This window comes from Mus pahari, chromosome 1, assembly GCF_900095145.1.
Source record: "Mus pahari chromosome 1, PAHARI_EIJ_v1.1, whole genome shotgun sequence".
NCBI classification, from domain to species: domain Eukaryota; kingdom Metazoa; phylum Chordata; class Mammalia; order Rodentia; family Muridae; genus Mus; species Mus pahari.
Window position 1 is genome coordinate 71,411,641 of NC_034590.1, and position 14,686 is coordinate 71,426,326.

General features: G+C 41.9%; 1 protein-coding gene across 2 annotated transcripts in view; it reads right to left on the bottom strand.

Moving 5' to 3' along the window:
- Mrpl48 (mitochondrial ribosomal protein L48) overlaps window positions 1-14,686 on the bottom strand; it is a 42,246-nt gene that overhangs the window by 7,374 nt on the left and 20,186 nt on the right. For both annotated transcript variants that reach the window (XM_029541179.1, XM_021190735.2), the window contains one exon: window positions 6,328-6,497. In XM_029541179.1, coding sequence (XP_029397039.1) covers window positions 6,328-6,497 — 170 coding nt within the window. The remainder of the gene's footprint in view (window positions 1-6,327; window positions 6,498-14,686) is intronic.

The window sequence follows — 14,686 nt, forward strand, 5'->3', positions numbered from 1 at the left end:
TCCTCCTCCTCCTCCTCCTCCTCCTCCTTCTTCTTCTTCTTCTTCTTCTTCTTCTTCTTTTTTGAGACAGGGTTTCTCTGTCAGAAATTCGCCTGCCTCTGCCTTCCAAGTGCTGGATCAAAGGCGTGCGCCACCGTCTGAGTAGTTACTTCTTATTAACTTCATTTTATACATGAGAAAACCAAAACACCAAGATCAGGTAAATTGTCTACTATCACACAGTAAGAAAATAGTAGAGGGGCTGGTGAGATGGCTCAGTGGTTAAGAGCACTGACCGCTCTTCCAAGGATCTAGGTTCAATTCTCAGCACCCATATAGCAACTCACAACTATCTATAATTCCAGTTGAAGAGGATATGACACCCTCACAAAGACATACATGCAGGTAGAAAACTGATGTATATAAAATAAAAATAATACATCATCAAAGATTATTTTAAGAAAAGACTGTAGCAGAAAGGGTGTTAAATGCCCAGCTCCCATGACACCTCGAGGCCTGGAGCCAGAGTTGCTTTGGGCCACCAGAGACGAGGGCTTTGTATATGAATTAAGTAATACACAGAACAAATATTTAGACAGGAGAAAAGGGTTCAAATTTAGGACTATGGATAAGATTCAATTGCCTCACTATTAATTGTGTGTGTGCAAGTGCACACATGCATGTTTGTCTGTGTGCACATGGAGGTTAGCTTGTTCAGAATGCCTGGCTGACAGCGTGTTCAACAAGTGTTTCTACTTTTCTGCATTCTCTCAAGAACAACCTAACTAGCTGTTCGTTTCATTTAGTTGGTTTTTTGAGCAATTCCATGTAGCCCAGGCTTCCCTTAACTCTTGACTTCTCCTGCCTCATCCCCCCCAATGCTGGGATTATAGATATGCATTACCACACTCAGCCAGATGAAGTTGAGGGGAAAATTAAGATAAGGAAGTTGGTTGGTTTCTGTGTTGTACAGGCTGGTCTTGAACTTCCAGGCTTCCTGCCTCGGCCTCCAGAGTAGCTAAAACTACAGCCTGTGCTCTTAACCATTGAGACATCTCTCCAGCCTACTTCTAGGTTTCTAAAAGCTGTATATTTAAAAAGTATAACCTTGTGGGAATGACATTTAATGCCTCTTTGCCAACCAAACTTTGAGAAGTTGCCCCTAACCTCTGACAGTAAACAAAACTTCATCAGTGTGGATCATACAACAATGTTTAGAGTGTTTACAACATGCCAGTGTCCATGGCACACACTGTCATGTGCTATCTTACTGAATTCTCAACCAAACAGATATGTTATCATCCTCATTATAAACATAAACAAAATGGTTCAGCATTCTCAGGGTTATCTTGCTAATACGTGACAGAGCTAGAGTCTGAATGCAGCTATTTGATTCCGAAGACTAGATCCTCACTTGTCATTTAAAGTTTGCTCCACAGGCAAGGTATCTCAGTGAGCCAACTGTCATTAATTCATGAGAAGAGGTACCCATTTACTACACACGTGGCTTAATTGAGCCAGATTCTTTTTTAATAGCTAAGACTTACCTGATGAAAGAAACAGTGTTAATTTTGTATATGTGCATGTACAGATGTTTCTCTGTGTGTTTTTATCTCTCTGTACTTCTCTCTTTCTTTCTCTGTGTGTGTGTGCTCCTGTATTTATCTCTCTCTGTACCCCCCCTCTCTGTGTGTGTGCACACTCTCCTGTGCAAGTGTGCCTGTGTGTGAGTATACTGACTTGGATGGGTGGATTTGGCAGCCAGAGGCTGATGTCAAATATCTTCCTCTGTCTCTCTCTCAGTTCACCAGGGTCTACTTTCCTGGGCTGAGATCACAGGTGTGTGCCACCACACACGGTGTGCTTGTACAGTGAGCACTTTAACCTTCTGAGCCACTTCCCTAGTCTGAAGCAAAGTATTATGCTAACAACATTGCACACTTTTTTCATGTACCTTCTTCCATGCTATGAAAATTCTTTTAGTGTGCATATATATATATATATATATATATATATATATATATATATACATATGTATGTGTATGCTTCCTGAAAGCACTATAGGATCTTTTCATCTAGCTGGAGTTAGAATTATTGTAACCATTATGTGTGGTAGACTGTCTAGTGCAGAGCCCACAACATGGGGGTAAAAAAGTTCCGCAATGGTGCTTTATTAACTAGAAGCCTTTCCCTAAGTTTTAGAAATTATGTCGTACACAACTGGACTGCACAGTCATATTTAAGAGCCTTTCACTCTTCAACAATGACTGAATGCTTCTCTTGAGGCAGGCTTGTCCTAGTTGCTAAAGAACAAAGGACATGGCCAGGCAGTGGTGGCGCACACCTTTAATCCCAGCACTTGGGAGGCAGAGGCAGGCAGATTTTTGAGTTCAAGGCCAGCCTGGTCTACAGAGTTCCAGGAATGTCAGGGCTATACAGAGAAACCCTGTCTCAAAAAAACAAAACAAAACAAAACAAAACCCCAAAGGACACAGTCACCATCAACAAGGAACACAGTCAAGGAAGGGAGACTGATGGGTAAACAGAGCGCTAGGTGACGTGGCAGGTGTGTGTGCTGAGTGCCAGAGGGCATCCAGTCCTCGGAGTCATCGGAAAAAGCTAGAGCCCATGGGCAGGCTTAAGAAAATGAAGGGGCTATTGCCTTTGAGAACTAAAGACATAACTTACTATCAAATCCTGAAGGGTATGTTTAACAGCTGCACTCTCCATTATGAAGGCTGAAAAGTTCAAATTTGGCTTAAGGACTTAAAGACCTAATATAATTGAAAATATGGAAATCAGATAAAACTGATTTGTAATCCTGGGAACTTCCTGGTTCTGTGACTTCAGTCTTTTAGATCTTTGGTTTCCTGGTCTGTAAAGTGAGAATGTGCTAATATCAAAAGAGAAATGGTCATTTTTGTATGTCCACATGCTATGCATCTGTCTAAATCTTGCTATCATGACAAACTACCTGAGCTGTCACTTACCCTTTTAAAACCCCATCTCACTTAAAAAATTAGTTTTAAGAAGAAATGTGAGATGTATAAGCATATGAGCTCATGCTTTGCTGGGAGGGAGGAAGTGTACAGCCACTGGTAAGAAGTTTTCAGAGTCTCCTATACACTCAAACTGTGCCTTATTTACCATTTGACCATAAATCACAGTCTTACTTAGAAATGAAAATTTTTGTTCTCACAGAAGCTCATACCTACTTGTAGTGGCTTAATTTATAATTGCCAACAATTAGAAGCATAAATATCCTTCAATTAGCAAATGGGAACTGAAGCACATTCTCTAATGAGATGCTACTGAGAACAGAAAGGAGCAAAGTGTTCGATGCAGAAAAATATGGGTAAACTTTGACTAGATTATTCTAAGTGAGGAGTGCCATATTCAAAAGGAACATGTTTTTCCCCACCCCCCACTTATATAGCATTCTGAAAGAGACAAAAGTACAGGCCAAGGGAAAGGAAATAGATTAGAAGTCAGCAAGTATTTGTGGGAAAGGAGGTGACTGCAGAAGCATAGAACTCAGGATGACTGAAATGTTTATATCTTGATTATAATTGAACTGATTCTACTTGTGTCCTCTAGTCACAGCTCACAGAACATTTTCACCAAAGGTAAATGACGACACAGAAAGTCTACCTTTACATCATGATTACTAATGAAGACCCATATCACAGCTGCCATAGGTAGACATAAATGGACGGCAAGTTAAAAATAAACACAATGAAAACAAAATCATGTCATAAATCCTAGCAAGACAGCAGTGCTCACCCAAGATTCCAAGCCCGACACGCCCTTCTGTTGCAAAGATTAGCAAGTTTTAGACCAGGGTTCAGGTCACACCAGTCACTCTGGGTATGTCTCCTTGGAATAATTGAGTATGAACTTAACAGGAAAGCCATTTCTCATCAAGTGACGTAATGCTATTTGAGGCCAATCACGGGACACGTGAGCCGCCACGAACCCTGAGATAGGCATGAAAGACAGAGGCCCTGGAACAGACACTAAATGCCAGTTCTCTCCTCCAACAGTCTTCCAGCAGATCCAAGGAACGCATGAGACGGAGAGCAGGCGGAAATGCCTGAATCAGTGGAAAAACTTGTTAGGACTCTACTCTCCCCAAACTGATCTACAGGCTCCACACACAATCTCAAAAGATCCCAGTAGGCTTTTCTATAGACATCAACGAGTTAGTAAAAAAAAATTAATGGAAAAAACAAAAGGCCATTATAGATAATTTTTAAAAAGAACAATGCATAATCAAGTTATAGTAACTCAAATAGTGACGTATTAGTATAAGTACAGATATATAGACCAATGTAACATAAATCACTTCCAGGAACAGACACAGACATTCGTGGTCAACTAGCTTCCAAAGATACTGAGATTTTGTGGAGAAAAAAGTCCTTTCACCAAATGATGAAACAACTGAACAGTCATATTAGAAAAGAAAGGCAAGAGAAAAAAAAAGAAAAAAGAAACCAACTCCCTCTTGAAAAGGATGGGACAAACACAAATTACACACCATATTCAAAAATAGTGCAAAATGGGTCAGACTAAATGTAAGAGGATTGCTAGCAAATGCCTTTACAGCTGTGGATTAGACAGTAAGTTATTATATATGAGACCAAAGGCATAAACTATAAAAGAAAAATGAACGATTCAAACTTCACAAACTTAATAAGTACTATACTACCCTTCTAAAGAAAACAGGCTAGAGTCAGGTAGTGGTGGCACGTGCCTTTAGTCCCAGCACTTGAGGCAGAGGTGGGCAGATCTCTGTGAATCTGAGGCCAGCCAGGTCTTCACAGAGAAAACCTGTCTTGAAGAAAGAAGAAAACAGGTTGGATGTGGTGGCTTATGCCTATAATCTCAATACTTAGGAGGCAGAAGCAGGAGGATTGCTATAAATTTGAGAAATTAACCTGGTCCAAATTATGAGTTCCTGACATGCCAAGGTTACCATAATGAGACTCTATCTCAAAATCAAAACTGAACAGAATCATCGATTGACAGATAAATGGAGAAGCAAAATACAGGATATAATGGAATATTCAGTCTTAAAAAAGGAAAGTCTGACATATGGTACAACATGGATAAATTCTACAGACATTATGCTCAGCAAAATGAACCAGGCACAAAATAAATATACAGTATAATTCTACTTCTAGAAGGCAATCAAAAACAGACAAAAAATAGGAAGGTTGTGGGGGTCGAGAAGCAACAGTTATGGGATAAGCAGAGGAGGGAAAGCAGAATTACTGTTTAGTAAGTGCGGAGTTTCAGTTTTATAAGCTGAAAAAGTTACAAACACAAGAGGTGGTGACAACTTCGTTTTCCATCACTGGGCCATATGCACATTAAAAACACTTAAGATGGAGCTGGTGAAGCCGGGTGTGGTGGCACACGCCTTTAGTCCCAGCACTCGGGAGGCAGAGGCAGGCAGATTTCTGAGTTCGAGGCCAGTCTGGTCTACAAAGTGAGATCCAGGACAGCCAGAGCTACTCAGAGAAACCCTGTCTCGAAAAACAAAAAAAAAAAAAAAAAAAAAAGATGGAGCTGGTGAGACAGCTCAGCAGGTAAAGGCAATTATCAGCCACCAGGATGAATTGAGCCTCTAGGACCTACATGACATATTCACCCCCAGACCTACATATACACAATAAATACAGAAATGCAATATAAAATTTTAGAAGTAGTAAAGTTATTAGTTTTACATATATTTTGCCAAAACCTTTTAAAACTTGCAAGAACATTTTCTGATGAACTTAAACACATTACGCTAAGTGAAAAAGGTCAGATACAAATAGCTGTCTATTGTATGGTTAGACTGTATGTCTACTTGCATTTACATGCTATTCTGAAGACATCAAAACAACAGGAACACAGGGCAATGAAACGAAAGCTCATCAGGGAAGGCACCAGCCAGCATGCATGATGTCCAGAGAGCTCATCCATGGAACAAAAGCACCGACTCCTGCAAACTGATCTTTGACCTCCACATACGAATCACGCCATAGGCACCCTAAGGTACTTGTGAGCACACACATACAGACACACACAATACATTAACAAATTAATCAATTTAAAAACTGGGCTAGATAACTTACCAGTGGTTGCCAAACACTTGGGTGGGGGAGGGGAGGAGACAGGCTTCACAGAGCAACAGGGAACTTTTGAGGTTAATGATCTGTTCTGTCCTTTGACTGTGGCAGGTATGTACCTAAACTGTAACTTCCATTTCATGTACATTACTTTACCAAAACCTGAGTTGACAGAAGAAATGGAGCATGATCCCCAGACCAGGAACATCCCAAACAAAGGCCTCCTCCCTACCTTTCCTCGACTTTGATGGACAGCCGGTTGCAGAGGCGGTGGACATACTGGGCATAACTTTCAGCCAGACTCATGTCATAAGCTGTCAGGTGGATGTTTAAAACCCCATATTCATAATCTGTCCCCACATTAATGGCTCTCACTTCTACTTTTGCTTTCTTCTTTTTGGGCTGAATAAAAAAAAAAACAAAGAGAAAGGAAATAAGTCAAAGTGTTATATAAGAAATTTAATCAGCTGGGCATGGTGGGGAAGGCTTCTAACTCCAGTACTCCAGAGGCAAGGGCAGGTGGATTTCTGTAAGTTCAAGGCTAACCTGGTCTACCTAGAGAGTTTCAGGCCAGCCAGGGCTACACAGTGAAACCTTATTTCCTTTTTTTTTTTTTTTAAGATTTATTTATTTTATGTATTCACCATTGCTCTCTTCAGACACACCAGAAGAGGGCATCAGACCTCATTACAGATGGTTGTGAGCCACCATGTGGTTGCTGGGAATTGAACTCAGGACCTCTGGAAGAACAATCAGTGCTCTTAATCACTGATCCACCTCTCCAGCCCCAAACCTTATATAACAACAACAACAACAACAACAACAATAATAATAATAATAAATACTTAAATCATAATGTGTTCATATTTTTAAAAACCAACCTTTCAAGTAAAATTGTTTACCATTTTTCCCTCAGTTTATCCTCTTGAGATGCTAACACTCTTATGGGCAGGAATAGGCAATTTCCCTTACCAGTTCAAGAATAGAGCTTGTATTATTTTAACAAGACTACCTACACCTGTCTATCTTCTGTCATTACCTGGTTTTGGGAGGTTTTTCACCTCCCATCTCTGGTTCTGTTTCTCAACTTGCAAACTGATAGTTATGCTATAGCAAAAAAAAAAATTACTTTCTTTTTTTGGTGTTGATTATCATTGGTACTCCATTGGTTAGCTAATTCAACTTAAGATGCTTTTTGTCTGTTTGCCTGATATTATTTTGTTTGCTCGCACAAGTGTGTATGTATGTGTATGTGTGTGTGTATATGCATGCACATACCATGGATGGCACATGAGTAGAAGTCAGAGGACAAACTGAGGGAACCGATTTTCTTTCCACCAAGTTAATTCTGGGGGCCAGTCTACAGTCCACCTTTAGTATTCCATGAAACAGGAGTCAAGAGTCACCTTTTTCACATGAGCAACCAGGTCAAAGGACCCAACATCCCAGCAATGCATCACCTCTGTCATATACTAAATGTCCACAGGTGATAAGATGTCTCTGTACTTGTCTCTGTTCTGTTGAGGGATGTGTCTATGCTTTAGTCTAGATCACATTGTTATCGCATTGTTTCCAATAATAACTGGAGATTTATTCAGTCTTGCTGCTGGTAAAAAATCATTTTTAAAGACAACTGGGAGTTGAGGTACAGCTCAGATAAAGCATATTCTTAGTACTCAAGAAGGCTCAGGTCGGGCGTGGTGGTGCACGCCTTTAATCCCAGCACGTGGGAGGCAGAGGCAGGAGGATTTCTGAGTTCAAGGTCAGCCTGGTCTACAGAGTGAGTTCCAGGACAGCCAGGACTACACAAAGAAACCCTGTCTTGAAAACCAAAATAAGTTCAAATCCCAGCAACCACATGGTGGCTCACAACCATCCGTAACTAGATCTGGCGCCCTCTTCTGGAGTATCTGAAGACAACTACAGTGTACTTACATATAATAAATAAATAAATCTTAAAAAAAAAAAAAAAGAAAGAAAACCAAAATAAATAAATAAGTCTCGGGCTGAATCCCCAGCACTAAAGGGGGGGGCAGCTAATCACAGTAGTGCATACCTTATAATCCTAGCACCCAGGAAACTGGCAGGAAGGCCAACCTAAGTTACACAGTAAGACCCTGTTTCCAAAAAAAACCCTGAGACTTATGTATCTTACATTGTCCCTGTATAGCAGCTACACAGTCCTGTTCCTGACAGAGCATCGCCACTTTCCAGATCAGCCTAAGAGAGCAGGCATCCAGTACAGTACAGTACAGTACAGCAGGGGCAGGACAGACAAAGGGGGCTTACAAATACAGTAATTCTGACCAAAGAATCTCATGAAATGTTCTGATCCTTGAACAAAATGTTGAATATAAAGAGATTAGTACAGATAACACATATTCCAGATTTTAATCTTGATTCTATGAGAAAAATATGAAGCCAGAAATATTAAGGTTTCTCTTTCAGAATTACATAGCCAGAAAAGATAGTCTTCAAGAACTAAAATCCAGAACTACTTAATAGCAATGTAGATATTCATCTAGAGCAGGCTCCTTTGTATTACTAAAGTTTTCAACAGGAGTGGCAGCTGCAGGATTCCAAGCCTTGCTGTGAGTGAAAAGCCAACCATAGACCAACAATTTCCCTGGCCAAATCCAGCCAGAAGGACTCTTCACCATGACAGTAAACACTGTGGTCAGAAGGCTGAATGAAGTTTGAGAGCAAAGGGAGTGGGTGAAGAGCCCAGAGCTCCTCTGAGGACTGCAGGAGGCTTTCTGTAACCAAGGAAGTGCCAGTCAGGCCTCTTCAAAGGCACTGCTTAAAGAGAGCAAAGAAAGCTGAGTCCAGTATCCTTCTTGGCATCCCCTGCTCTTCCATGCTGGCCTAGATCTGCCTGGACAGATCCACATTACCAACGCCACAGTGATATTATTTTCCTTCGGTTCTAAGCCAGCATACAGCACAGAGTTTAACTGAATATAATTCCAGATGCTAATTTCTTTTGTGGCGTTTTATTGCTGTTGTTTGGGGGGTTGTTGGGGATTAACTTAAGGCCTTGTGCATGCTGAACATATGCTTTACACTGAGCTACAACCTCCTTTCCCTGGTTTATGTAATCTTATTGTACTCTGCCCCACCCCCACACTGTATTCCTCCTCTCCTCTATTCCTACCGCTGAGTCCAGGCCTTAATGAATGCCCATGGGGAATCATTAGAGACATCTGAAAGGGATAAATATGAACAGAGCTGTGCTTTGGAAGCCTACTCTAGCGGCACAAGGACAGTTAGGCAAGAAAGGAAGGCAGGCTAGGAAAAAAGTGCCAGGGACAATGGTGACTGTCCAATAAACCTCCACACTGCTGTGGCTAGCCTGGATTTACTGGGGTGACACAGGGGAGTATGGCCCACCTTATGTTCACATAGGATTATACTCTGGTCCTCCCAATGGACTGCAAAAGAAATTATTAACCACTTCTGTACAAGAATCAACATTTTTACCCTTTATTTCACAGGTACTCTGGAGGCAAATTTTTGCCTACTCTTACTGGCAAAGCCAGGGCTATACAGAGAAACCCTGTCTCAAAAAAAAAAGAGTAAAATTAGAACCATGGGTTCCCTTAGAGTTAGATCCCTTAGAGATTATTTCGTCTTTCCTTCCCTGATATAGAAACAAATACTTGTTTTGGGTTTTAACAGTACAGTAATGGCAAAGGTAAGTACTTTCTGTCTATTTAGGGCAGGAAGCTGGTCCCAGGCTCTATACTGTAAAGTGAGAGCATCTGTCTGTCCGAGCAGGAGAACCTGGAGAGACGTGCATCATCCAACATTTCCATGTTAAAACCCTGACATGCCTCAACATTCAGCTTCCAGAAGTTCTAGTGACAAGGAAACTGAGAGCTGAGTGCCGGGGAGATCTGGGCATGGCCCTCTGGGAAGTCTGCAATGATCCCAGAGTGTATGCTGATGATCTGATAAGCACATGCTGGCGGGGTGGGCATATTTATAATTCAGTGTCCAACACTCGAGGGGCAGGTTCCTCATTTCTAACAGCAATTATTGTAAAGCTATAAGCAATGACTGGAACCTTTGATGAGTTTCTATACAATGGAAATAGCACAGATGTTAGATGGGTTCTGAGCATCTTAAGTTCAAATACTCATTCTGAAAATCACCAGTCACTTGGGTAAGTCATTAACCTTCTAGGTCTCTGGTTTCTTAAACTACATCTTTAATAACCAATATATTATTGGATATACCAGCTTTAAAACCATAAACGTGAAATGATGTTTGTAAAGCCCAGTATATAGTGGTCATAGAACCTGGTATAAAAAAGAAATTGATTTGTAGTCTTTTTTGTTGTTGCTTCTCTTGAGACAGAGTCTCACTATGTAGCCCTAGCTGGCCTGGAACTCACTATGTAGACCAGGCTGGCCTTGAATTCATCTACCTCTGCCTCCTGAGTGCTGGGACTAAAGACATGCACCACCATGCCTCATACCTTAAATATATCCTAATAAGAAGCATGTTACTACTTCCCCATCCATGATGATGATGGTGATGATGATGGTGATAATGATGACTGGGCTTAGAGATAAAAGGATGAATGAAACCTAGCACCTGTTACATGAACTGAGGTAGTGATTTGACTACCCACAGTCAGGGCTTGAACAAGATTCAGGTTTCTTATTCTGTAGTAGAGAAATCAATTAAGTATACCATCATTTGTTCTGCCGTACTTCGCATTTGTAATCTGAAAATTAAAAGTTGTAATTTGAAAGATCAGGTGTGGCAGGGCAGGGCTCCCAGGGATCTAGAGAGCAGAGACTCTCACAGGGAAGGTCTTCACAGAAGCCATTCTTTGAAGTCTGGAAAATCCCCAGGTTACAATTCTTTGTTATGTATAGCTCAGTGTTACAAACTATCCCAAGCAACTAGATACTCCCAGATGACTGTCACTCAACCAGTGTGTGTGAATACAGGTAGCAGTTAACAAACCTTTATTGTGCTGACATTCATGTCTTCATTGACTTTTACAGGAAACATCATTTATGTACGCATTCATTTGAAACTGACAGGTAAAACTGTACTTCAACATGTACATGTGCATATATGCATAGACATACACATACACACATATTTGCACATATATACACAATACATGCATATGTCCATACATAAATATATATGCATATGTATATACACACAACAGAACTGCTTGTGGATTTTTTTTAAAGATTTATTTATTTAAGTACACTGTAGCTGCCTTCAGACACTCCAGAAGAGGGAGTCAGATCTTGTTAAGGATGGTTGTGAGCCACCATGTGGTTGCTGGGATTTGAACTCTGCACCTTTGGAAGAGCAGTCGGGTGCTCTTACCTGCTGAGCCATCTCACCAGCCCCCTGCTTGTGGATTTTATTCCTCTAGTAAAGCACTCAGCACATGACCTCAGTTGGATCTGGAGATCTTTCGCAGCTGACTGTGCCTCTGCAGGACCAAGTCCGTTCACCTGAGCATAGAAGCTCGGCACAGAGTGAGCACACAGCAGATATTCAGTGATGACACTCCGACCGATAGACACTTTTAAGGGGAAATATGAGTCCTAGTACAAGTATCCCAAGCCATTTCTATAATGCATGTCTAGAACTGCAGCCACCAGAACACAGGCAATCTTGTCCTGCCTGGCTGGGACTATTAGCTGTACAGTAACTCCAACTTGCTCATTTTTCTGGAAATGATTCCAGCCGCACACAGATTTGTGGCCACGAGTTCTGATCTCTACATAGAGATGCTTAGACAAAATAAAGAGCTGTCTAAATGGGAGACACCTCTCTTGTGCAACAGTAGTAAGAGCATAGTTTCCTAGAGGAAGGGGATCTTAGTTGCTAAAGGCCACTCTGTAAAGACGGAAATCAGCTGGGTTATGAAAGTTACAGCTTACTCTTGCCCCAAACCTGGAAAACCACTTATGTTGCCTCTGATTTCACCCTCCCACACCTTCCTCTTTGCAATTCTGACTGCTGAGCTGCTACTACCTCAAGACTGGAAGCTAGACAGCAGCTAAGGGCACATGAGTCAGCGAGTGACCAAGTGAGTGAAAGTTGGTAAAGTATACGGTTACGGGACTTTTAAATTATTTGTATGTGTATGTTTGCACACATGTGTGCATGGGTGTGGTACACACGCACACACACACACACACACACACACACACACACACACACACACACACACACACACCCCAAATGACAAGCATCTGCAGAAGTTAGTTTTCTCCTTTCACATGGGTCCCAGTCATCAGAGTCAGCTTGTACAGCAAGCACTTTTATCCACTGAGCCATTGAAGCAGCCAGACGGTTATTATTTTAAGTAAAAAAGTGATAAAGAAACTTCACTGGTACAATATGCCATCAAATATCAGCGTGTAGAACAACAAAGTGGCTAGAGGAGAAACGAAGGGACTTTGAATAGACTGTAACATGAACTGACAGAATTGTGGGCTGAGTATAAAGCCCATGAAGTCTGGTGGTTTAACAAGATTTTGGCTTCAGGAGAACTTGACCTTGGTGGTTTGTGCTGCTTGTAATTTTGACCAACTCTTAATAACTAGAATGGCGTCTCCCAAAAGCTAGACTACTGTTACTTTTAACCTGCCAAAGGGGGGAAAATCACTCAAAAAAAAATCTGAAGCATTTAAAATTCAACAGAAGGATGCAAGGCACTTGGAGAAATGAGATTTACAAAGGAAGTGCTGAGTACAGAGTCAAGGCCTGAAAATCATCCCTCGCTGTCATGAGTCAAGCGGGGTCTTGCAGGATGGGAACCAAGGAGAAACCAGGAAGGTTATGACGTCACGGAGAGGAAAGAGTAGAATAAAGGCACAGAAGCTGGAGAGAACATGGGTGTGTGAGAAAGGATGCAGAAGATGGAGAGAGGCTGGGCTGGGGCGGGGCTAGGATGATGTGTTCCCATCACCCCTCCTCACTTCCTCCTCAGGGACAAGGACTCATGATTTTAGGGATGAGAACCAAGTGGAGAGTTACAAATTAGGCCCTGCAAGAAAGAGGTCAAGCAGCACTGACAAGAAGAAATGAGCTAGCTGCTCTTTCCTTTCCAAGGTTCCAAAGTCAGCAGGTGGCCTGCATAGAGGCCCACTCCTTCAATACCAGCATTCAGGAGGCAGAAGAGGCAAGTGGCTCTCTGTGAGTTACAGGCCAGTCAGTCAGCGCCTCTGTGAGACCCTGTCTCAAAACCAACCAACCAACCAGTCAACCAACGATCCTCCCTTAAAAAACCAAAACTCTCAGAAGTCAAGAGTAGTGCATTTGGAAGCAGGGAAGGGGACACAGCAGCAGAAAAGAGACAAAGGCACCCTGAGCATGAGCTCCTTGGGACATCAAATGCCAAGAGAATGAGAAAGACAGCAAGCAAGGAAGAAATGGGAACCTGGCTACTTACTGTTTTTGTTGTTGTTTGATTATTTATTTGTTTTCTTACCCTGAGGTTTCAAGGAGGCCACACAATTATCTAGGCCAGGTCCCCAGAGAGTGAAAAGTGACAAGACAGAGCCTCTGTAAGCTATAGATGAAAGCTTTCACTGTGCTGTTCTGAAGAACACAGCCAGCACTGCTGCGTTAGACGCAGTGTGACCAACAGTATCAGAGGGCCTGCAGCCCCTATCAGAGGGAGCCCTACTCCCTCCACACAACGCAGGTCATCTGAAGCAAGCTGTTTGCAGTATGGACTCTTCTGCTGCCACCTCTGCTTTACAGAGCCCCCCAGAACAGCCCCAATAACCACACTTCATCTCAGTTAGATCGATAGTTTATAGTCTCTGCTTGGTGCCAGGTCCTAAACTGGACACTGAGGACACAAAGAAAAGAGATACCTATAGCTGTCCTCTACCCTTAGGTATCTTGTAATCTAGAAGAGGAGGAAGCCATGAAAACAGACAGTAAGTCCTAGGACACGGGGGACACAAGGAACTGTGGCAGCTCATGGGAGAACAAATAACTCCATGCAGGAGACCCAAGCAGGTTTCTCAGAGGATGATGCATTTCTGCCCCAATTTAAAGGCTGACAAGAGCCAGGGGTAGAGGTGCATGACTGGAACTCCAGCCCTGGGAAGCCTACAGCAGGAGAATTGGAAGTTCAAAAAAAAAAGTTGAGAACTTTATTAAGTGAGGAAGGGACCAAGCATAAGAGAGGCCTTGAAAAGCAAGAGCCACAATATAGGAAGTCAGGGGACCTGGGAGACAAGAGAAGACGCCATTAAGAAACTGTTTTCCTACCAATTTAAATGGGCATATTAATTAACAGGCTTCTGTTCATTAAACACTACAAAGATTCATGAGAACTGAATTGAAAGATTATTGAACTATTCGGAGCCAATGTTTTATAACCTTTATGGAAAGTCTGACAAATGCTATGAGGGCTATGAGGTCTGGGTATGCATGCACCATAGTGATAGCACACTTGTCCACCACAAAGAAGGCCCTAGACTTGAGCCATACCACCAGGGGAATAATATAGACAAAAGCTATAAACTCAGCTGGCATGGTGTCTTGGGCTTCTAATTCCAAGTCTCATATAAATATCTTTTTTTTTTTTT